Source organism: Ptychodera flava, unplaced genomic scaffold, assembly GCF_041260155.1.
Source record: "Ptychodera flava strain L36383 unplaced genomic scaffold, AS_Pfla_20210202 Scaffold_32__1_contigs__length_2955704_pilon, whole genome shotgun sequence".
In the NCBI taxonomy this organism is placed as follows: Eukaryota; Metazoa; Hemichordata; class Enteropneusta; family Ptychoderidae; genus Ptychodera; species Ptychodera flava.
In genome coordinates, this window is record NW_027248354.1 from 2,305,831 (window position 1) to 2,329,922 (window position 24,092).

Sequence of the window (24,092 nt, forward strand, 5' to 3'; positions counted from 1 at the left end):
CAAAAAATACCTGAAAACAAGGTGCAGTTTAAACAAGCTGACAATATATTTCATGCAGGTGACAGGTAATACCTGATAAACAATGAACGCTTGCTGGTTGACCTGTGCGAGATATTTGTAATAGTCATTTTCAGGGAGAAATAATACGAAGACCCAAAAAAGGGGGAAGTGCATACTCTGGTTAAGCTTTCGGTCAGAAAGGTAAAGACATTACCTCTACGTGGAAAAAGGCGAACATTGGAATTGTGTACGTTTCACGGCATTTAAATTCAAAACATTACTTTGTATGGCAGTAGATGCCCTCACATTCGACCTGCATTGTGTCCCAATCGACCCACTGGATGCTTAAAGAAAGGTGAGTGGGCGCAACGCTTTTCATTTGCAAAGAAGTGTCCACGGCATTTTCTAAGGCTTGTTGTGTGAGCTCGGGTATCAGCGATGTTTGGCTTGTTTGCTCGCACTATCAGGCCTGCCTGAATTTATTGTTGAGCCCGTCCGGCGTTTATGACTATTGCAGCCGCACCGACCTTTTCGATAAGAAATTCGTAATATCACAGGCAGGCACTGCTCGACTTCGCAGACAAGTAACCTTTGACGTCGATTCATATTATAAGCTATAGACTTCCTCACCACAGATGTTAAAATTATAAGTTCTACATATTGATGACCAGACCAAAAAGAGAGAAGCATATTGCCTCATTGGTTATCAGTTGAAAGAATTTGTCATAAAATCTTCACTATAGCAATTTAGAATGAGCTATGTCCATACTCGTTTTAGTTTTTGGATTTTAGTTCTGCAAACTAAACTGAACACTCGCATCGCAAAAGCGTCGTGATTATCAGGTTGACCGCTCACACCTGGAAAATGATACGTGGTTGCACAGAATATTTGCATGACTACATATAACCTCAATTGTACCCTGTATCACCAGCAAGCAATAAATCTGAATAATCTCTGACCTTTTTGCAGACATGTCGTACTTCTGCTTGCAACAGATTAATCTCATATTATGCTAAAGCTTTTGAGATGAAAGATGTGTTTTTATATTCAGCAGATCAGTCAGGAGTTAGGACACGGTTGTCATGAATTAGTAAAAAAAAATAATGCCACTTGTAATGGCCTCAAAAGAGAAATATATATTAAGCTTTTAAATATTGAATGAATAATTATATCATTGGCCACCTGTTCAACACTATTCTCTTATACACTACTACAAAACGACAATAGCAGTAATAGTAAAATCATCATCATCATCATCATCATAATCATCATCATCATCATCATCACCAAGATATCTTGGTAAAAACAAACTAATAACAATAAGACAGACAGATAATCATGGTACTAATTAGTAGTGATTTTTTTTCCCAAACAAGATTGATTATTGCTTTACAATATCCTCTTGCCATACCATGTAAAAAATTTCAAAATCGTCCAAATCAGATATACACCACAGACTTTATGTGACACGACCGCCGTGTGTGTGGTAATTCGTTACACATAAATAGACAACACATACAGTCAATTTTACGTTTTGAATGACAGGAACATGTAATGTATTTTCTGAATTCGTCAAATATACACAGCTGTCACTGATCTAACATTGACGCTAGCTAGTATACATGTGGTGTAACTTCGCGGTCCCAAAGCAAAGGGAAGGGAAATAATCCATGTTCGGAATACTCAATTTTTATCGCAAAAATGAAATGTCAATCGAATGCTATGATTTGATATCGTAAAAATATAAAGCATGATTGAAATTGAAATATATTTCCAGTGGGCCTCTAGCGATATACTTAATCCTCATCCTTAAACTGTACGGCCGAACGACTACTTTTCCTGGAAGTGATCATGAATAATATCAAACCACAGTCCCTCTGGGGACTGTGATCAAACATTGTCCACTTGAAACAGTATACGTGAGTGATCTAACTATCACAAAACCTACAGGGTTTACAATGGGCTGATACATTCCATATGATATTAAAATGTATTCTGTAGAAGAACTATATTACAACAGCGATGTTAAGAACAGAGTTTTAGCTTAGTTTAGTAGAGTGGTAATATAAAACCCGTCCAGTTGCCTTAATAATATAACTTGTAACTCTTGCATTCTTGTATAGAAAATGATAGTACAGCTTCTATTAAAATGTTATTTACAGTTCCACCCCTCAGTTAAAATAAAAATAAATTTACAAAACCGTTTATAGTGTCATAATCTAACAAAACAACGGAGGCAAATAAGCAACTGATTTAGTTGAATCATCACTTTAGTGATTATAAGTTGATAAATTAGACCACAATCACCTTTTAGTTTCATTAATTAATAGTTTCTCTGCGTAAATGCTAAATTTTGCTTTAATGAACTCGCACATTATTCTCTTCATTATAAAAATACAAATCAAAATATCACACTTACATGTCCATTTAGGACTACTGTTTAACATAGATCATGAATCAAAACAACTTACATCATATGAAACATTAATCAAAATAAGTGTCATTGAATAAAGCAGAAATAAATGAGAATTATTTCCATCACAGAGTTGCTATTTACTCTTGAGTACATATGTCATAGTTTGTGTTTCTCTTTGGTTTAAAGAGTTTCAAAAACTAAACAAATTTTGTTTGACATTACACCTGTGTCTATATTACATAGACCCGATTTTGTTATGTTCTGATCGTCCGGACATATGTTGTATGCAGTTTAATTCGTTGCTAAGATTCTTTTTTTACATAACAACTTGCTTATAAATCAATAAGTGAACTGCACTGTCGATATAGAACAAAAAACAAGATATTTTGGTTTCCAACGGCACTACGAGCATCTCTCATAACCTAAAATAGATTAAGTTGTCATAAAAATGTCCCCTATGTATTGGTATTGAACAAAATTGTTGTTTATAATAATTTACAACTCTGACTTTGAAATTCGAATTATAAAAGAGCGAAAGGATACTCAGAATATCGGTATGCTGCTATGTATATTGTTAATGGTCCTGATATAATCTTTTTATATAACAACTGATTTAAAGAGAAATCGGAATTTAACGTCCGTGTAATACTGTAAACTTCAGATGCTGTTATTAAAGCTATAATTCTGTCTCTGTTTGATTAACCCATAAATTTCAAAAAAATGTTATAAACTGAAGTAGAGGGATTAATTATTTACATATAGTTTAACTCAAGCTTTCGAAGTAGCATTGGTATTCGGTAAGTCTTTGGAATGGAAGGTCTAAATACGTCATGTGTAACCTAAACTACAAAGGTTACGCCAAGAAACGAGCGACAATTGTCCGATGTAGAGTCATAAAAACTTTAACCCCTCTGACACATGTCATGGACTGCCTGGTATTTATGGAACGAGGAAACTGTACAGACGGGCAGAATGCCTGTTTTCCGAATCGTACGTTGTGCTTCCATATTCAAACTTAAAAATTCTTTCATCCAAGTTTACGGTGAGAGAAATTAGTTGTTTCCTCGCTCAGATTCTAGATGGTAAATATATGATATGGCCTATATATGATGAAATACGCACCGTCACGGGATACAAATGAGTTGTCTTGGCGATCTGAACTCTACATAATAGGATTGATATGTTTATTATTAGTAGAACAAAAGTCAAGTTGTCAGTACTGAGCTCGAATATATCAAAATTTGGCGAGTTAATTAAACCATCAAAATGATTCTGCGATGGTAGTCTTCAAGGTTACAAGTTGGTAATGGCAGTCACATTCATTGTGGGGCCGTTCTACTGAAATCCACGGTTGCATAGTCAGTCGTTCCCTCGGGTTGTTTCTTTGGTGCAGTGACTCCTGACCCGGGAGCGTGATCCAAGTCAGCGTAGTTGAGACCCTCGACGTTGTTGTCTACCTTGTACTGTCACAAAAAGTCAAAAAGTGATATTTACTCATTGGCTGCATGCAATGAGTTGACATATTTGCGGGAAAGCAAACATTGTTCTGTAAACTAGACTTTTGGTTTCACCTTGTCGTTTAAAAATTTTGGTCAGCCAAAGGGTTTGCTGTAGCTCTGAGTTTGACCGTAAATGCATACCACTTTGAATATAGAAAAATAGGCTCGTACAAGACCGCCTATTTTCATACATTTTCAATGAGGAATGCTTCAATACAATAAAAGCTTTATGATTAAACGCTTCACCTTTTTCAAACGTATTGGCAACACTCTGCATACTTCAAAGAAGACACAATCAGGTCAAACGCCAAAACTTGCCAGGGTCACTGACGTATCACTTTGATTATTTTGCACAGCACGATGTGATTTCCGAACAGGCGGGTAATGTTACATGCTACGTTACACAGATTTCAAAACAGAAGAACAACAGCTCACCCTTCTTGGAGGCTCTTGTGGTGGATCATATTCCCCTGGCTCTGCGACAAAACCAAACGAAAAGGTAAATAAAAGTGCACAAGGAGTCGTTTGAAAATACAACAGAAGTAACCGTATTTAGGTCAGATTATCATCTTTTCATGAGAACAAATTCTTAAAGAAACGTGGGCATGGTACACTGTGATCGGTATGTTACAAATGTGGCCCATACACTGTCATGATTCTTGTATCAGTGTAACGTTATATCTGTGTTTCCAATGCACTGTGTATTGTCTAAAATCGGACAATTTTCGGAGTCAAAAAGCTTTAGTTGTACATGCGTGTTTGTCCATGACGCTCACACACTTATACTGTAAAACGAAAGTGACAAGAATGCTACAACTAGATGAACATTTTGATTTGAACATCGCGTACATTTTAAATAACCAGCCTCTATGACCAACGTATTTAATCTTCAACTTCCTAATATCTATTCATGATAAAATAAAATGTATTCACCTGCATCAAATGGTCCATTGTTCTTATTTCCAGAATCAGCACTCTGAATAACATAAATCAGAATTAAGAACATATATAAAAGCGAAACAAGCAAAATTAAATAGACAGCCACGAATTTAATGAGATCTTAATATCCATTTGTTTAATGATATATAGAAAAGATAAACTTACCGTAATATTTCCAATTCATATTTATGAATGTAATAAAATTATTGCCTTGGTGCAGCTTAAAATTTGGGTCACTTGCAGGAAACGAAAACAGACAAAAGTTATATTCTGACCTGATGTAGCGATTTCCTGGTGGGCTTCGCATATAGCACTGCAATATCGTCAAGGTCATTGTTCACATCTCCACTGACATTATTCTGATCGCTCTCTGTCTTAAATGTTGACATAGGTGCATCTGAAAATGACAAAATATCATATTCGAACATTTTTTGACAAATTAATAAAATCAGCGCTAGGTCCATATTGTGATATATGTAAGAGATTATGATTTCCTATAGAATTTCTTTTTGTGTCCAGTTATTGAGATTCTTGGAAACCTTTTTGTACAGATATGTTAAATATGCAAATCTTATGCAAATAAGTGTTAGACCAATAACACTTTTTATCCGTTGACAGACGCACAGACATGTTACCTCAGAAGTATTTCTCAAGGACACTGAAAAATATTGTCCTCTAAGCTAAAGATGGAATAGTTTACCAAGGTTACCTGTATACATATTCGATTTCCGCTTTCCTCCCGTGTCACCTGTATCGTTATTTGCAACGTCTGGATTTTCGTGAATTTCAAATGCCTGCGGCGTTCTGTTGGCAAAGATAAGGTTAATATAGCGTTAAAGATCCATATCAATTATTTATTAATCTGCCATCTGTCTTGAAAAATCATAAGAAATAATGGTATTTTGTTTAATGTACTGGTCATCAAAAGGTACTTGCATCATTTTTCCAATACAGTTACTCTCGAGATTACAATTAAAGAACCTACTCCCTACTAGCCAAATTGCACTTCATCACACTCAGGTTGTATTCTAATATATTTCTGTTGCCAAATATCTGTCTGAGCAAGTGAGGGAAATCTAATGTACTTTCCACACTTATGTTTTAAAGTTGACCGGAAGTCCTCCTACTTACTGTTGAAAGTGTAGAGGAGACATCTCTGAAAAAAAACAAAACAAAAACAAAGTTAACCATTTGTAGACCAAACTGGAACACATTCAAACAAGACCAGACATAGCTACCGTAACAAACAACAAATTGACCAGTGCATACGACACGTGTTTTTCAAGATGTCACTCATCTGATATAATAGAGAAGAAAAATCACTAATTGTCAAAATATGTGGGGAAAACAGAACCAACCTGATGCTTCATGTTTCTTGTTGTCGGGTTTTTTCTGCCGCTTTATCATTACAGCAAGTACAATGATGACAATGAGAAGCAATAGTATCCCTGCAGATATACCAGCTATCAATGGAATGTCTGTTTGTCCTTGAATGGAAGAGAACAGATCAAATAAATAAATAAATACACAATAATTTCACAAAACAGAGGAACGAACAAATGAATCAATCAATCATTTTTTTAATGAATGCATATAACCACTCAATTAATTTAATAATAATTCGTCAATATTAATACTAAAAGGCCTGGTACAGGCCCTATATGTTGTAAAGCAGTGGAACGAATTAAAACAACTATACCATAGTCCATCTCGTGATATAATTAGAAACAAATTGCTCACCTTTTGATACAAATATTTTAAGGTTGATAGTACGTGTATCCTCTCCAAGGTAATTTTTCGCGTTGCAAACATACTCCCCTTCGTCATCTTCGTCGACACTAGCGATATCATAAGTATCACTATCTTCTCCTGCATCTAAGCTTTCCCCATCTTTCCTCCACGTTATTTCGGCATCTGGGTAAGCATCGACTGTACAGATAAGACTCGCAGAAGACCCCTTAGTCACTTCAATTGTCTCCTGCTCCTCACCTGTAATGCTTGGTTTGTCTTGGAAGACAATGAGTAAATAAAAGAACTCAAATAGTTAATCATTGGCTGTTTAACTTCAAACCTCTCTATCGATCTATTATTCTCAGAATCTTTTATCCATTCAATCATTTAATTGTAATGGCCTTCACTGGATCTATCCACCTGTTTGCTTATTTAACTTTACTTTAAAAACAAGATTACTTGCATTTGTGTTTGACGTTTAAAGGTCAGTGGCTGTAAACTTTGATTTTTTTTTTGTTTTTTCCATCTTTATTCTTGATATTAACTTTATGTCACCGTACAATATGTCAACGCAGCTGTTGTTACTGTTGACAAGACAATATACATCTTAACAATGGCTGTGCATTTTCCTTGTGTTGACAAGCTGAATATGTGAGTGTTTCAACATATTGGACGGAGCAGAAGAAAATTTTATCTTAACATACAAAGTGTTTAACGAAAATGATGAAAAACAACTGTCAAGATATGAAGCTTCTTGCCTTTAAGAATCAAAACAGCTGTGTGACCAAGATTTATCATATTGTGGTTGGAAATGTTTACTACTCGAGAATGTTTTCTCTTTGAAAAATATCTAAAGATTCGTCTGTATGTGTCTTTAAAAACTTGATATTTTCTCTCAATCATAATATCTAGGGTACTCACAGTGAACAATAACCGATATTTCTTCACTTATTCCACTTTCCGTACTTTTGTCTGCAAATGTTGTGTTTGCTTCACAGTAGTAGCTGCCGCTGTGCCAACGCTGCGTGACCCCGAGGTCAAAGGTGTGACTCGTGACCCCGTTCTGGCTTTCAGTACTGTCGACCTGGTTCACCGTTTCATTGACGTGGAACAGCGTGATTGACTTTGGGTCAGGTATTCCGTCAGTCACTGTGCATGTGATCGAGGTTTGGTTTATGTCTTCACCCACTGCAACTGGTGGCCCGAGAATGTCAACAATTGGCAAATCTATTGAAAAACGAGAGAAAAAAAGATGTTCACCAGCAAGTGGGTCAATGCAAAATAAAAACTATATAAAACAGTTTTGTATAACAGACTATGTTGCATTTTGATTGTTTTCTGAAGTATCTACAGGCATACTCATCACGATTGTGCAAAAATAAGCTATGAGATAATGCTCAACTCAGTATACAGTCATATTTTAACTGTGCTCAGTTGAACTTTGGTTACTCCACTCAACGACGACGTGGATCGTGTCGTAACCAATGTCAACATCATCATTATAGAAGGTTGTTTCAGCTGTACAATTGTATACACCAGCATCACTACGATTCACCGTCTCAAGTGTGTAACTCAAAGTCGATGAGATTATTACATAATCCTTGGTCCAATTGTGGTAGTTAACAGGAGGATTGGAATCGACTAAACATTTTAAGGTCATCATAGTGCCCTCCCTAACCCACACATTGATTCTTCTACCACAACATCCGGTCCGTCTGTAACAAACGAGAGAGGGCCATGATATTAAAAGCAGTCCACTGAGTTTTTAATTGTATATTTCAAAAACATTGCTGTGACGTATGAAATGGTTACACAAAACATAAATCTTTGAGACAATTTTGCAGTACAGCGTGTTATGACTGTAAAAAAGGCAAATTGGTTGTCAACCACGAATTCACATATTGTATACCGTTTCTGTAAGTCTGTCCGTCTATCTCTCTTTCTACTTACACTGCACATCGAAGTAAGTTGTATTACTGCCAGTTCCATGTTCCCCACTGTCGTACGTGTTTTTGCCAATGCATGTGTAGTTACCCGTCTCATAACGCGTTACGTTGTAGAGCGGTAATTCTGCCCCATACGTCGTTTGTCCCTCAAAAGACATCCAGGTGTACTCTGTGTTCATAGGGTTTGCATCTGTAGCCTTGCATGTTAACGTTATGCTTTCTTGTTCTTTGCAAATGTGCCTTGGAGCGACATCGATTGCCGTGGATCTATTGAAATACAGTTATGAAGTGCCGGTATTATGTAAAATTGTAGCCTTTTCGAGTAGAAATATATAAACTGCTGTCACTAATTCTAACAGTGAGTGTTATTACTTTATAACAAATCCAGTCGCTGTACAATTTGTATCATTCGTTCTCAAGGACAAACGGACGCGCTAACTGGCGTTCCTGGGCTACACGCTTTCGCAAAGTGCAGTGTACGACAAGGCACACTGTAGCTCAATTCTTTCGACTTTTCAAGTAAAATTGAACTTAAAGAGGCATACAATAACATGAAACTTCATCACAAACTTCCAGGATGGATATACGAGGACATACATCTCGGCGTGTTGACCCTATATTAACCACGGATTGACATGATTCAATGCCTGTACATAGCGACGTAGGTTAAGTTGCTCCTCAAATTTATCATCAACACACACAAACTTGATTGAGTCTACGTTGTAGAATGATAGCATTACTATATGTATGCTACATTGGACATTTTATGTGTGAAATGGTTGCAATCAACAATTCCAACAAGTCAAATCAGTTATTGTACCTCCTTTTTAGACTTTGGGGTGTAGTCGAGTTGGGTGTGTCGCTTACTTACTCGCAAGGTTAAAAAGCACCATGGTCTTGAGTTGAAATAAGATCGAAACATCACATAAATGATCGATTTGATTGAAAATGATACTCCGAAGGAAAGACAATAATATCGTAAGTACCATGGATTTAACTGACACATTTACGTAGAACAGAAGGTTACTTTATTTCGCCAATCTTAACATGACTATCATGTATCGATAAACTGAATGTATTCTCGTTTATTTGTTATAACCGATCAGAGTCAGAAATACTTACACTGTACATTAAGATAAAATGATCGTCGTCCATCGCTGGTTGATCATTCCAAAACGTGTTATTCGCTTTACAAATGTATTCACCACTTTGATATCGCTGAATGTCTTCAAATTTCATGTTGCATTCTCACTGACCAGATTACCGTTGTACGTCCATTGAACATCTGGCATTGGATTACCAATGACTTCACATTCTTTTTTAAACATCTTCCCTTCGATTGTATGCGTGACATTATCGAACATTTCGATCTCTGGTGAATCTGTAACAATACAGAAACGACTGGATAGTTGTTGAAGACGAGAGCATCATAATAAAAATTGAAGATAAACGAGTCGCATGAACAAGTTGGTAAAATAATAAATTAAAAACATAATACATTTTGCGATCACGAACTTATCTTTATTTACGTGATGTTGAAGCTATGAACCATAGTAAGTACTTTGCCAATTCAAAGCGCAACCCTTCACACATAGAATTTTATATCAGTAAAAGCGAAATGAGTCGTCATATGACGGTCTGAATTCGAATGGAATACATTTATAAGGATTTATTGTAACGCACGAGGTCTATAGGGCTTGCACATCAGGTATTCTGTACATGAAACAAAGACGAAGTTCGTTTTGTTGTTATCAGTCGACCACAATTACAATATATTTATAAACAAAAATATGCAGAGTAAATGTAGCTTTAGTAATAAAAGTATTTTTGGAGGGGTTATCGCTGTGCACAAATCAGTTATTTTAGACAGACAACATGAATTTAACAATGCTATTCCTATAGCCATACGAATGGACTGTCTTCTTTATCTTCTTTTCATTTAAGTAAACTCTAAATATACACGAACGAAACTAGAAGCTACGGCCATCGATATTAGAACACATACTTACATATATTTAATAATTGAAAAGAATAGCTCAATATATATCACAAAGTTTCTTTAAGATGCTTCGAGTGTCAGACTAGACTGCCTGTAGGTTACTTAACATAAAACGTAAAGTTTCCAAACAGAAAACCACAGTTGACTGTATATGGAATATTTTCATCCTACTCACACTGAACATCGACCAATACACTGAATGTTCCTCTACCAGTTGAACCATCCCAGAATGTATTATTCCCCATACATATGTATTCACCGTGGTCGCTTCGTAGTACAGAAGTGAAATTCAGCCAATTATCTTCGGTAATGACGTCCTGACTTTGCCATGAAACAGTTACTTCAGCTGGGTTGGCTTCCATGACAACACAGTCAATGGATGCATCGTCACCGTCTATGACCTGACCAGTATCGCTAGCATCGCCATAAATAATGGCTTTCACCAGAGGATCGTCTGTGGTGTGAAAAGTAAAGTAAAATAAAGTTGGTCAGACGGCTCCATAATTTTTTACGAGTGTAACCTTTGTTTCCTGTCTTATTTTTCATTTTTTTAACAAGTGCTAAATTTATCTCACATTATAATAGACATTTGCTCTACCATCTATAGAAGGAAAAATGTATCAACTTCATAATGTCGTCTCGAATACATCTCAATAACATGAAAGAGGAACATTGTGTCACTAAGAGAAGAATACACCTGCAAACACTGTTTTACCATTTTGAAATGTCGAAAGTAATAATCAAATATGTACTCACGCTGAATGTCAATGTCGACTGATGAGTTTCCGTAACCGCGTTTACCATTAAAAAATACATTACTAGCATGGCACGTGTAGATTCCCTCATTTTCTCTTCGTGCATCCTTAATCTCTAGAGTGTAATTGTTGCTTAATTCAATATTATCTGGACCACCAGTCCATGAAAACGTTGCCGCAGGATTTGCATCGGCCTCGCATGTAGCTTTGTATGTTTTCCCTCCTCGACGACTCTACCAGTACTTATATCATGAATCGTGACTTCAGGTTTATCTGTGATGTGCAATTAAACTTATTGCAACTAAATGACAGCTGACATATACAATAACAAGTATTGCTAAGTTTGTGTCATATCGCTTATTTTCTGGTTTTAAAACATCAAATGACAAACAGTGAATGTATAATTGCAATGGGCCTACACGTTAAATAGCTCTGAAAACATTTAACAAATGAATAATCTACTCACAATGGACATTTAAATCCACCGTTGCATTGCCGTATCCAGGACTGTAATCATAATAGGTATTTTCAGCAACACAGGTGTATGTACCATTGGCTTCCCTTCCGACATTCACTAAATTTAATATTCCATTGTCAAGTTTTGTTTTATTAGGTAAATACCAATACCAATCGTCGATTTCGGGCGGGTTACCATATTCCTGTACCTCACATTCAGCAAAGTAGTCGTCACCTTCAATCACCGTATTATTTGTCTCGCGGGTGATGGCAACGATCGCTGGAACTGATTGAGTACATGGCGTTTAAACGCAACTTAAATGATAAAACGATATCCGAATTTATTTACTGTCAGCATTTATTATAACGCAGTAATCTAATTACCAAGCTTCAAATAAAAACACTTATTTGGTGTATCCCTGGAAGCATATAGGCGTGTACTTAATATCCGAAATTCTCCTGATCAATCCCATAAAAAAAAAACAAATGAAATGTAACGTTCACAAGGAAGAGCTTCACTGTAAACTAACAAAAAATCAGCTTATCACCGACAAAACCAACTAATCATATCATTATATGTTTTTGCTCTTTCGTTTAATATATATTGTCACACATCTCGAATCATTTGCACGGGCAACATTGAATGCATCACGTATATCATATATATAGAAAAATCCAAAGAGTGAAATTATCATCCACTCGATAACAAACATATACTCGTTGCAAAAACTTCAATTATTAAAATGTAATTTTCATATTTACTCACATTGTACTTCGAGTAAAAGTGGTTCATCGCACATAAGTAAGTCTTCATCCTCAGTAGACAAGGTAGAATGTTGTATCCCACAGTTGAAAACAGCCCCGTTGTCATATCTGTTAAACGACGTCGTGTACACATGTTCCGATTCATTATATCTGGACACTTCTGTTCCATCTTTTGTCCAGACTGATTCACCGGGTGGAACGCCTTTGTTCACAGTACAGTTAAATCTGTGTTTACATCTACTATTGTGATATTTCCATTTTCGATTGCACAAACTGGTCCATCGTCTAAAGTGAAAAGATACTGTAGATAATTCGACAGCAGTGATAAACTTTCTTACAACACTTTGTAGAATCTAAGAAGATCTAACAATTAAACACTTTGTATCCGCTATACACTCTCACAGCAAGTTTCCTCTCAGCATTTTCCTTTCCTTTTTACATGATTTTGTTGTCATTTATCACTGATATTTTACTTTCTCTGGCATTTTGATTACTCTCTTTTCATATTTATTCAATTCAATTTGTAAGAAATATTGAAATTTATAGTCTTTTATGTACATGACAAAGTCTTCTTCACATCATACATTGCAACCATTTTTTTTTTCGTTTATTTCAGAATGTTGTACTTTTGATAAATTTGATTTTATGTGACTACACTTCGACAAATGGTTAGGGGCTCCTGAGCGCGTGATAATATATATATATATATATATATATATATATATATATATATATATATATATATATAATATATATATATATATTATATATATATATATGTGTGAGTGTGTGTGTGTGTTTGTGTGTGTGTGTGTGTGTGTGTGTGTGTGTCAGTGTACAGATGTCCTCATTGGATATTGCAGTGTTCGATGCGGAAATCAGGGCATCATAAATAATAAAACAGAATTACTTCAAGTGCAAATTAATAATATCTGTTACTTAAGTTTCTTGCAGCTTGCAAATTTCATACAGAAGTGAAAGTAGCCTCATTTATATGTTTGGGACGTATCATTCTCGTTCTCTCTCTCTCATCCTCTCTCTCTCTCTCTCTCTCTCTCTCTCTCTCTCTCTCTCTCTCTCTCTCTCTCTCTCTCTCTCTCTCTCTCTCTCTCTGCTGTCCAAGCTAATTAGTATAATCATTAATTACTAAAACAATACTAAAATTACTTTAAATAATCATTTATCTAATGATGTCTCATATAAATTATATGCCTACTGGTATTCCATAGTCCGTGGTATAGCAAGTTAATATTTGTTCATTGCTAGATATTTAGACCCATTCGGAACGTTCTTTTATATAGTGGCTTTAATCATTGTTGATTATTTGCTGTTATTCATATAAACAAAGGTTGCATGTTTTGGTAATGTTATGTAAAAAGATGTCCAGGAAAACATGACATAGCTGCATAGCCTCTATTTTAAGATTTACCCGGAACTACAGAATAACGCTTTGGTCAGGCCAGTTTTTGATACAATCTCAAAAATCCAAAAGTTGGTGATTGAGGATTTTAAGGCACTTTGAACTGTTTTAATTCATCAAATCTGATACTAAAAGGAAATGCGTAATGCGTCACCTAAAATATGCTATGTGCCGCCGCTTAGACATGCCCTGAAACCACCTATACATGACTAGTTGTGCCAAGTGAAAAGGAGGAAGCAACTAATGCGGCTACTTTCTGATCAGCATTTACTCCCGTAGTCATCATTACATTAGGTAGCTTGATTAATGAAACTTTCATAAAAATGCTTTGAATCTTTTGACTCTTAATTCCAACCCAACTGAATCTTAATAACAAAGAAATACACGGACAATCACTCAGCTCGAGCCATGATATACCAATATTGACTCGTTTTGTTCAGTGGTCTCTAATGTTGAAATTTTTCATTGAATAATAGTCTCATCCAGTTTATTGGACTACAAATGTGAGGTTTTAACTTGTACCGTAAGTTTGAAATCACTCATATCATATTTACTCCTTAAGCAGCGATTCTTGGAATTGACATTTAATGTTCATTCATGGTATCTAGCCAACAAAATACGTGCCCTACTACTCGTCTGAAAGTGTTCATTCGGGATGATGTCTTGTAATTTAGCATGTAAAAATATCTCTTTGTTAATGATGCTGAGAGTGGACAATAGTTCCTGGCGTTTCAAAATTGCATGGAACTTTGAAGATTAGTCTCTTTCATATGTAAGCTAGGTCAGCTTTGTAACAAGAGAGACTTGGCGGTGGAATACACAGACAATCTTATTGTGGGCGTGCGCTCTCGCGCATGCTATTGTCGGGAGTAAAACTTACAATGTATCATACTCAGTAGATCTCCCTGTCTACCTTTTCGATTTGACCGATAATGATCCAAATGAATGCACACACACACTATCAAACAAAATGTAACACTAACCAATACCATAAGCATCGCCTCGGCCTTTGAACCGGCGATTGAACACTGGTATGTACCCTCCAACGACAGTGTCACATTCGGCATGTATAAATGATACACCCCGTCAGCAGGAGTGCCAAGAATACGATATTCAGGGAAAGCAGGATTATAACCGTAGCTTATAATTGTAGATGAGCCATCCTTTATAAAAGTCCAGGCTGACAGATCAGAAGGCGGGATGGATGTACAATTAAGCTGTGCATCTAGTCCCGGGACTGCAAGAGTGTCGATAGGCCGTTCCAACAGACCTACAAAATTCAAAGTAATAAAATCAATTAGGTTTGTAACATATTTACTTAATCGTAAAAGATGGCGAGTTGACATCAATGCATAATCAAGCTAAAATGTGTTTAATTCTATTAATTTTAGCGAGCAAGCTTGTCTATATAGTGAAAATAGAGGTAAATGACTTACCGTTTGTCTTTGAGTACAGCAACGCAGCTAAGATCAACTTTAAAACATGTAACTGTGACATTTTTGAATTTGTTGTATTATTCTTTCGAAACAGGGTTAGCTTATGGTAAACATTTGAATACTTGTAGAAATAGTCAAATAGAGAGCACGACAACTATGTATCCCCGTGTCGCGCAGCTATATGAACGACATGATATGATATACATGATTCGCCTAAGTTTATATGAGGGCGTAGTTCAGAAAATTTCATCAGAAAGTTAAACTTGTCGTGATTGTGTAAAACTCCCGTTCATGAATCTCTTAAAACTCTTGTAACTCAGCTTACATAAACACAAACAAACCACGGTGTTATTCTCTTTTTCCAAACAGTTTAAACAAACAATGCATCAGTTACTGAAATATAATCCTCACCTGAATTCTATATTAACGTTATATCAATTATAAAGGTAAACAGCGGTTTACATGCAAAGAAATCAACATTCATTGGCAGGATTACACACACACACACACACACACACACACACACACACACACACACACACACCTACACACACACACAAACACAGACACACACATACATACACAGACACACACATTCATTCTGAGCTGGCATTACAACATTCATACATGTGAACTCTTCCACCTGACGATTAATGAAGAAATTTCTCAAGAGTGGCAAGCAATATTTTTTTGCAGATTCGCTATATGATAGAAAGTGATTTTACATCATCAATCAAACAGCAACAATGTGGTATCAATGTATATCATGTGACTTTTAATCGACGAATCACGACAGCGACCACTACGGGAGTGAGCTATTTTAATATCTGTTGTTAAAAGTATGTTTGATCTAATTTCCTGAAACCATGGCGTGTGTAAGTGTCCATCTAATTTACACATTTTATGAGCCCTACTATGATGACAGTAAGAGAGTGTCGCTGCCTGGATGGAAGTTGTAATTGTTATGCAATTCCAAGTAAACTGAGGCCCAGGCGTGTAAACAAAGTTTTGCGACAATTGCTATTATACTATATAGTTGGACAAAAATGCGTGCAATTTCTCATAAAGAAATACAAATTGGTGACATTAAAGTATGTTACGATTTTAACCTTAAAGTCATTCGACTAAAATAGTTTGTCATAAATATCGTTGAGTGTTGTGATTTGATTCCATTACTTGTTGTACTCGGTTTCAATAGAGCCGTGTTGATCTTGACTAAATCTTGTGAATATTGTTGAGGGTAGCACACTGTAGATCAACTTTTTAGTATGATTAGCTTTCGGAGACAACAGCCTCCTTCATCAGATGTACTTGCAGAATGGAGAAAGAAGCAAAAGGCCAAATGCATCGTGGGTAACGGACAATGCCTAAAGGTGGTGTCAATGTGAAACAAAGAGTTTGAGCAAAGGTGTAAAAAACACTGTTGAATGAGGACAATGGTTGGAACAACTGGGGCAGAATATAACCAACATAGTTATTTGTAATGTGTTAAAAATCCGTAATCTCGATTGAGTCCTTCTTTGATACAGTCGGAATATTGTATAATTTTGAGTTCTTCAGTCTCTCTGCGGATGGTGCTTTTACTACGAATCTTTCTAAGTACAGCCACACGGAAATCATTGATAGAATGTCCGGCCAGGTAAAGTGTTCGGCAACAGGTTTATATGTTTTGTTGCTCTGTATATCGAACTTGTGATTGTTGATGCGTTTCCGCAGTGGCTGTCCCGTTTGGCAAATGTATACAGCGGAAGGACATCTTACACAGGTGATAGCATAGATGACGTTACTGGAGTCACAGTTATATGATCCTTTGATTGTGAAATTCTTCTGATTGGGTCCGACTACAGTGGTGGCTGTATTGACGAGAGGGCACAGTTTGCATCTTACTTTATTACAGGGTTTTGTTCCAGTGGATTGGATGGTCATAGGAAGTTTACTGGTGACAATGCGTTGTTTGAGGTTAGGAGGCTGCCTATACGCTACGATCGGTTTTTCCGGGAAGACTTCTCGGAGTAGTGTGTCCCCTCGTATGATTGGGTGGAGTTCATTGACTATTTTGTTCAGTTTCTTCAGTTGTGTACTGTAAGTTACAACCAGTGGGATTCTGTTTAAGTCTTTCTTCTGCCTGTATTGGAGGAGGTCGTTGCGATCGATATTGCTGGCCCGGCTGATCTGTTCATCAACTGCAATAGGATTATAATTTAGGGCGACAAATGTTTGGCGAAGCTGACCAAGTTGTTCGTCACGGTCGCAATTCTCAGAGCAGATTCTGCAGTAACGTATTGCCTGGCTATAAATAATTGAACGGAAGACATGTCTTGGGTGGGAGCTTGCTGGTCGAAGATAGCTGTGAGAGTCTGTGGGTTTGCTGTAAACACTTGTTATTAAGCGGCCATCACGAATGTTATAGTAGTGTCAAGAAAGTTTACCTGAATTTTGGAGTAAAATATGGTGAAGTTGATGGAATGGTGGAACGAATTGAAATCACTGTAAAATTTCTTCAACAAATCCAGGCCATGGGTCCAAATCAAGAACACGTCATCAATGAAACGGTCGTACAGACGTGGTTTGAGGGGCTAGGTGCTGAGGAATCTGAGGAATTTTTCTTCTAAGTTTGCCATGAATATATTCGCGTATTGTGGCGCCATCCGTGTGCCCATCACTGTAGCGTTTGTCTGCAAATAAAAGGAACCATTGAATTCAAAGTAGTTGTGAGTGAGTACAAATTCAGCTAGTTTTAGTTATGTGGCCTTTTCTCCATCAGATATTATATCTCTGATAGCTTGAAGTCCATCAGCGTGTGGAATATTCGTATATAGCGACTCAACATCGAGGGTGACCAGTATTGTATTATCAGGCAAACTGTCAATATCGTTTAATTTGCGTAGGAGATCGGTGGTATCTTGTATGTAGCTAGGTGTAGTGGTGGTATATAGTCTCAAAATGGTGTCAATATAACCGGAAACCCCCTCCGTTATGGTGCCAATGCCCGATATAATAGGGCGTCCTGGATTGCCCGGTTGTGTATCTTCGGTAGGAGATAGAAAGTTCCTGCGGCGAGGATCTTGAGGTATTAGACTGACAGTGTCTTCCCGGATGTTATCAGGAAATGTGCGGATAACAGATTTCAACTCACTTTTGTACTGCATGGTCGGGTCACTCTGAAGTTTGGTGTAGAACTTTGTATTTGACAGTTGCCTTTCTGCTTCACGTAAGTAATCAGACTTGTTCATAATGACTGTGGCACCACCCTTGTCAGCTTGTTTAATGACAATGTTCTGGTTTGTTCTGAGAGAATTCACAGCATTACGCTCTGCACGACTTAGATTGTAGTGGGGTTTACATTGTGTATTAATTATTTCAGAACGAACTCGGTTTCTGAAACAGTTGATGTAAAGGTCAAGCTTAGAGTTGCGACCTTCTGGTGGTGTCCAAATAGAGTCTTTAGATTTACATGATGGGTTTTGTGGTAGCGTGGTTGTATGGCCTGATGATGATTCATCTGAATTCGGTTTGTGGAAATATTCCTTAAGCCGGAGACGTCTGAAGAAGCTCTCGACGTCACCGCAAAGTTCTGTTTTATCAAGTTGTTTGGCAGGGCAAAATTTAAGACCATGAGATAGCACAGATCTTTCTACTGGTGACAGGTTCACAATGTTGTCGGGTTGATGGCTACCAGGTTGATTGTGATGGTTATGTCCGGTAGTTTGAATAAGGCTAGAGAATTTCTTATCCTTGGTCACCTTTAACTTGTATAGATGTTGGTGGTATGCATTATTTGTTGAACGTTTAATAGTTTCCAATTCGTTGACCGATATTGAAGGATGATTATTTAGGCGGTCAGTGAGGTCTGCAACTTGGCTGTTTAACTTCCCTTGTTTACTGTACAAAACACTGATCAGGTGGTTACGGATTTTCTCTGAAAATTTTCTACACAGTTTCTCTGAATAGGCTGTGTTATAAGTGTTCTTTAACGGGTTTTTGACAACCAGGCCTTTAGGTATGACGTTGTATTTACGGCATTTTGACAGGAACATGATGTCTGACTGTACCTTGTTGTACTCGAGAATATTGCGATCGCTTTACGCTTAATTTTTTGCACATTGATTTGACAATGCCAGTATCCAGATCTTTAAAACAATTGTTTTGATGTCTTTCAGGAACGACTTCATTCATCCTACTTGATATTGCAACTCTCAGTACATTGATTTGATAAAGCGTCTGCATTATTTCAAAAATCATTTTCAATAGAATTATTGTGGTTTGCTCGTTAAAATTTGAAATATTAAAATACGTATATCTAAACACATTTAGCCTGCGGGAGATGAAGAAAACTCGAAAATCTGACGTTTACCATAGTCTATACCATAAATAACAAATTGTGATCATTTCAGACACTTTTTCATTACAAGCAGTTTCGTTTCATTTTTTCGACAGCTAAATTTTAATAAAAATGTGCAAGTACTTTCAAGTATCTCTACCTACGCTCTCATTGGTACTCACCATATGCACAGTTTCAGGTATGTATTTTAAACGTTTTATCTATAAATCAATGCAAAAAAGGCAACAATGGCTGTCAAAAAGGTTGAAAAATTCACATGTGGAATAAATGCTCCTGAAATTGAATTGTGTGAAGCATTTGACATTAAAAATGTATCAAACCGATTGTAAATTACAAAACCACAAGTAATCATAATGTATCAACCTTCCACGTAGCTATGCCAGTACAGTGTCTACCGCAATAGTTGTTCCTTAAATCACAGCTGAATCAATTGCAAGTAAACACACAAAAACGATGCATGTCATCGCGCATTATTATAGAAATAACGGACAACGCGCTGACCAGGAACGTTTATTTATGGGCAAGGGCGAGAGGAAAGCCAACAATTAACGGGCGAGGCTTGCTTAATTTGGCCCATATGCGTAAATTAGATGGACACTTACACACGCCATGGTTGGCCCATGAATAAACGTTAATGGTCTGCGCGGAGTCTGTTATTTCAATTATATTATCAACGAACCCCGAAAAACCGTCAAAATTTACGAAAATTTCCCGTGCGAACGACAACGGGGGCCAAAGAACCAGTCAGTGAGTAGTGTGCGCGCTGCAAAAAAATTTCAAATCCGGAGATTTCTTGAAAAAAAAGCATCTAAACCTAGCCCACAAGTGTTCCATTTTATTTTGTGATTGATTCTGATCTTTGTACAATCACAATTTTCGTTTTAGCTGTAAAGTTAATATGTTTACGATATTATTCACATTCATGGGTATGAAAACAAACCATTACAGTGTATTTGTGGGCAGTCACGTGGTTCAGCTCGACCAATTAAAACGTAATGGACAGGGCATGGTATATCCGTAATATAATTCCGGATGTTCGGAACATGATGATGATAACAAAATTTGCGCCAGAGAAGGGAACGTTGACGGTGCTTTATCATTTCATGCGCTTGCATATCATGTTAATAGCTTAGAAATTTGCGGATGAAAAATCCACTATGTATAGAGACCTTTTATTATTAAAGTTACTCGTTCGTGTGGCATATTCCCACACAACTCTCAATTGATATAACCTAAAACGCAAGGCCTGATGTTTCGCAGATTTTTTGTTAAAGAAGTTCAGACTAATGCGGCAACATTGCTTGGATACTTTTGCTTTGACATTACTGGGATACAGATTGAAATATTCATGTTTTCAGTCTACTATTTTGTTGGCAAAATAAAAATCTATGGAAAGCCATTTGGGACCCCTCGACGAAAACTCTTTCGCCATTGAAATTGCATAGGTAGAAGCATAGGTAGGGAAAAAAAGGTTTTCCGAAGAAAGCCGTATACCCTTCCTATTTTTTTTCAATTTTAATTCCAAAAATAGGAAGGGTATACTGCTTTTCTTAGATTATGAGAAAGCTTTTGATTCCTTTGAATGGCCGCTGATTGAAAAATCTTTCGACCTTTACAATTTTGGTCCTGATTTGAAAAAATGGCTAAAAATTTTATATAACAATATAAAAAGCTGTGTATTAAACAAAGGTTATTCTACAGGCTGGTTTAACGTTACACGGGGAGTAAGACAGGGATGCCCCTTGTCAACCGCTCTCTTTGTAATCGCTATTGAGCTGTTATCTACTGCAGTACGTAATGATAAAAATATTTCTGGTTTACTTCTCCCTGACGGGAGTGAAGAACGTATCTCACAGTTTGCTGATGACACTACTTTTTTATTAGATAACAGAAACTCGCTTGATAATGTCATTCATTTGGTAGAAAAATTTAAACCTTGTTCAGGTTCGAGTATGAATTGTGATAAGACAGAAATGATGCTTCTTGGAAAATACAGGTCTTTTGAGGACTGTGGTATCAAGCCACAAAACTTTCCTATCAGACTCCTAGGATCTATTTAGGCTACAATAAAAATGAAATGGATGAATTTAACTTCAATCAAAAGCTTCGCAAAATGAAGAGCAATTTGAACGTATGGAACTCTCGTAACCTCACTCTGAGAGAAAAGCACTGTTGGCAAGATATCATGGAGCCTCAAAGTTTACTTACATAATGAGTGCAGTTTCCGTCCCAAGGACTGTGTTAACACAAGCCAATAAATATTTGTTTGAGTTTATTTGGCACAGAAAGCCCCATAAAATAAAACGCAATACTTTGATTGGAAGTGCAATTGAGAATGTCGCTAGGTAAGCTTCGAATATTTTTTGAAAGAAATTAGTACCACGTACTACTGAAACCGCTGTACATCGCTCAGTAAACTTGTCGCAATGGATTGTTGCAGTGCAAAATATCAAAACACATTAAAAACTATATAACAATACAACATGAGCATATGGTGTGTTATAAAACACCTATAGCCTGGTCTTTATTCGGGCTATAGCGCTCGTCTATTACCCCTCGTGGCCGTGTGTTACCAGGAACACATCGCTATACCCTCGGACTACTGCCTCGGGGAATAGCGATGTGTTTCTGGTAACACACGGCCCCTCGGGGTAATAGACGGGCGCTATAGCCCTCATGGCTAGGCAATAGATGTTTACTATAGAACCAGACGTATAACCTGTGAATGACCAAGTTTGTCGCTGGGCGATGGGTCTCTTAAAAACATTTATGGAAATTGATTAGAAGCAAATTTGTGTCTCCCAGAAGTCAAGCCTACAATAAAAGGTTATATAAAATTTATCCTAATTGGAAAGTAATCTGGAGCAGAATTAAAGCTACAACAATAGAAGAGAAAATGCGTAATTTTCAGTACAAAATCTTGCATAGAATAATTTCGACTAATAAATTCCTCCATACTAGAAAATTCGCTCTAATGATCTATGCGATAATTGCAAGAATACCGAAACATTGGAGCACTTACTCTGGGAGTAGAACTTGAAGCTGCGACAAACTCTAGTTTGGTTGCACACAGTCCGTTGCAAAACCGAAGGATGCAGAAAAATGCCATATGCAAGAGCATTGGTGCGACAAGTGTATGCTTCTCACTTTTATGGTGCGGAAAAACAATATGCTAATACAGAGAACATGCGGTGCGACTAGCTAGTTCGTTCTGTTGCGACAAACACTATGTTTGCCAACGATCGTTGTGCGGAAAAAAACGACATGCACATGAGAAGTATGTGCAGTGCGGGAAAAAAAACAGTTCGTCTGGTGCGACAAAACAATATGCTGATCAGAACCTTGTGCGGAGAAAAAGTAATATGCAAATAAGGAGTAAGTTGTGGTGCGGAAAACAAAAGAATATGCAAATAAGGTAATTATTCGGTGCCGCGACGACAAACTATAAAACTTAGAGCGTTGCTATTTATGTTATTTATTTATACACTTTATTGAGCGGGCCGACTTACTTTGAGTAATTTTCATCTGGGCTCTTTCGGAAAAAAAAGCAAAGAAAACTACATATCACAGACATGCGTACAAGAGACGAAACTACAGGGAAACATTTCTTCTTATGTAGTCTTTCAAGTTACATTTGAAAGTATAAAGAGTAGTACTCTGTCTAATATCTATAGGTAAAGCATTCCATACTTTAGATCCTCGGAAATGAAACCTACGTTGACCAGATTTTGAGATACACCTTGGTACATAAGAGTCCTAGCGATATGCAGACCGCGTATTATGGTCATGAACATTGCAGTTGAGAGAAAGTAAGCTTGATAAATATTGTGGACAGCCACCACTCATACATTTTAATATTAAAATTGCAGTCAAGTAAAAAATACGCTGTCTAACTGACATAACATTCAGAGATGAAAATAAATCCTGTGATGGAAAGTCAAAGGGGAGTTCAAAAAGTACAAATGTATGAGTAATGCTCGTTTCTGAAGAATGAAAACTTTATCAATATATTTTTCGGTTGCATTACCCAAAACAATACAGCAATAGTCAAGAGCGCTCTGGAACAATCCAAAATATAGCACCATACGATATTCATAGGGGATATATGATCGTATTCTACGTAATAGACCTATACGCATACTTAATTTCTAACACAAAGTATCGATATGAACATCTATATTTTGTGAAAGAGAAGATAAACTGGCCCCGTCGCTTGGCTTTTGTATGCAGCAGTTAGCTTTTTCCCTTCAATTTACAGATGTTTTTGATATTTACATGCCCACAGATTTGGGGCAAGCTCATTAAAAAGGAGTATTTATGTTACTTTACACAGCACACGTACTGCATGCGCTTGTGTTCCCTAGGTGTACGCTGTGCTAAGTGTAAC

At 36.8% G+C, this 24,092-nt stretch overlaps 1 protein-coding gene across 2 annotated transcripts in view; it reads right to left on the minus strand.

Moving 5' to 3' along the window:
- Positions 1-1,526: 1,526 nt before the first annotated feature.
- LOC139127485 (neuroplastin-like) overlaps positions 1,527-24,092 on the minus strand; it is a 103,597-nt gene continuing 81,031 nt past the window's right edge. The window contains exons 1-16 of one of the 2 annotated variants that reach the window (XM_070693409.1): positions 12,509-12,790; positions 11,753-12,028; positions 11,288-11,559; positions 10,707-10,985; positions 9,655-9,913; positions 8,537-8,799; positions 8,041-8,301; positions 7,508-7,813; positions 6,596-6,862; positions 6,214-6,342; positions 5,987-6,011; positions 5,565-5,659; positions 5,131-5,252; positions 4,850-4,892; positions 4,352-4,392; positions 1,527-3,880 (exon numbers count right to left, since the gene is read on the minus strand). In XM_070693409.1, the coding sequence (XP_070549510.1) occupies positions 3,737-3,880; positions 4,352-4,392; positions 4,850-4,892; positions 5,131-5,252; positions 5,565-5,659; positions 5,987-6,011; positions 6,214-6,342; positions 6,596-6,862; positions 7,508-7,813; positions 8,041-8,128 (1,260 nt within the window). In that variant the 5' untranslated portion in view covers positions 8,129-8,301; positions 8,537-8,799; positions 9,655-9,913; ... (2 more) ...; positions 11,753-12,028; positions 12,509-12,790 and the 3' untranslated portion in view covers positions 1,527-3,736. Of the gene's footprint in view, positions 3,881-4,351; positions 4,393-4,849; positions 4,893-5,130; positions 5,253-5,564; positions 5,660-5,986; positions 6,012-6,213; positions 6,343-6,595; positions 6,863-7,507; positions 7,814-8,040; positions 8,302-8,536; positions 8,800-9,654; positions 9,914-10,706; positions 10,986-11,287; positions 11,560-11,752; positions 12,029-12,508; positions 12,791-24,092 lie in introns of those variants that run through there. The other variant, XM_070693408.1, reaches the window with a different exon arrangement.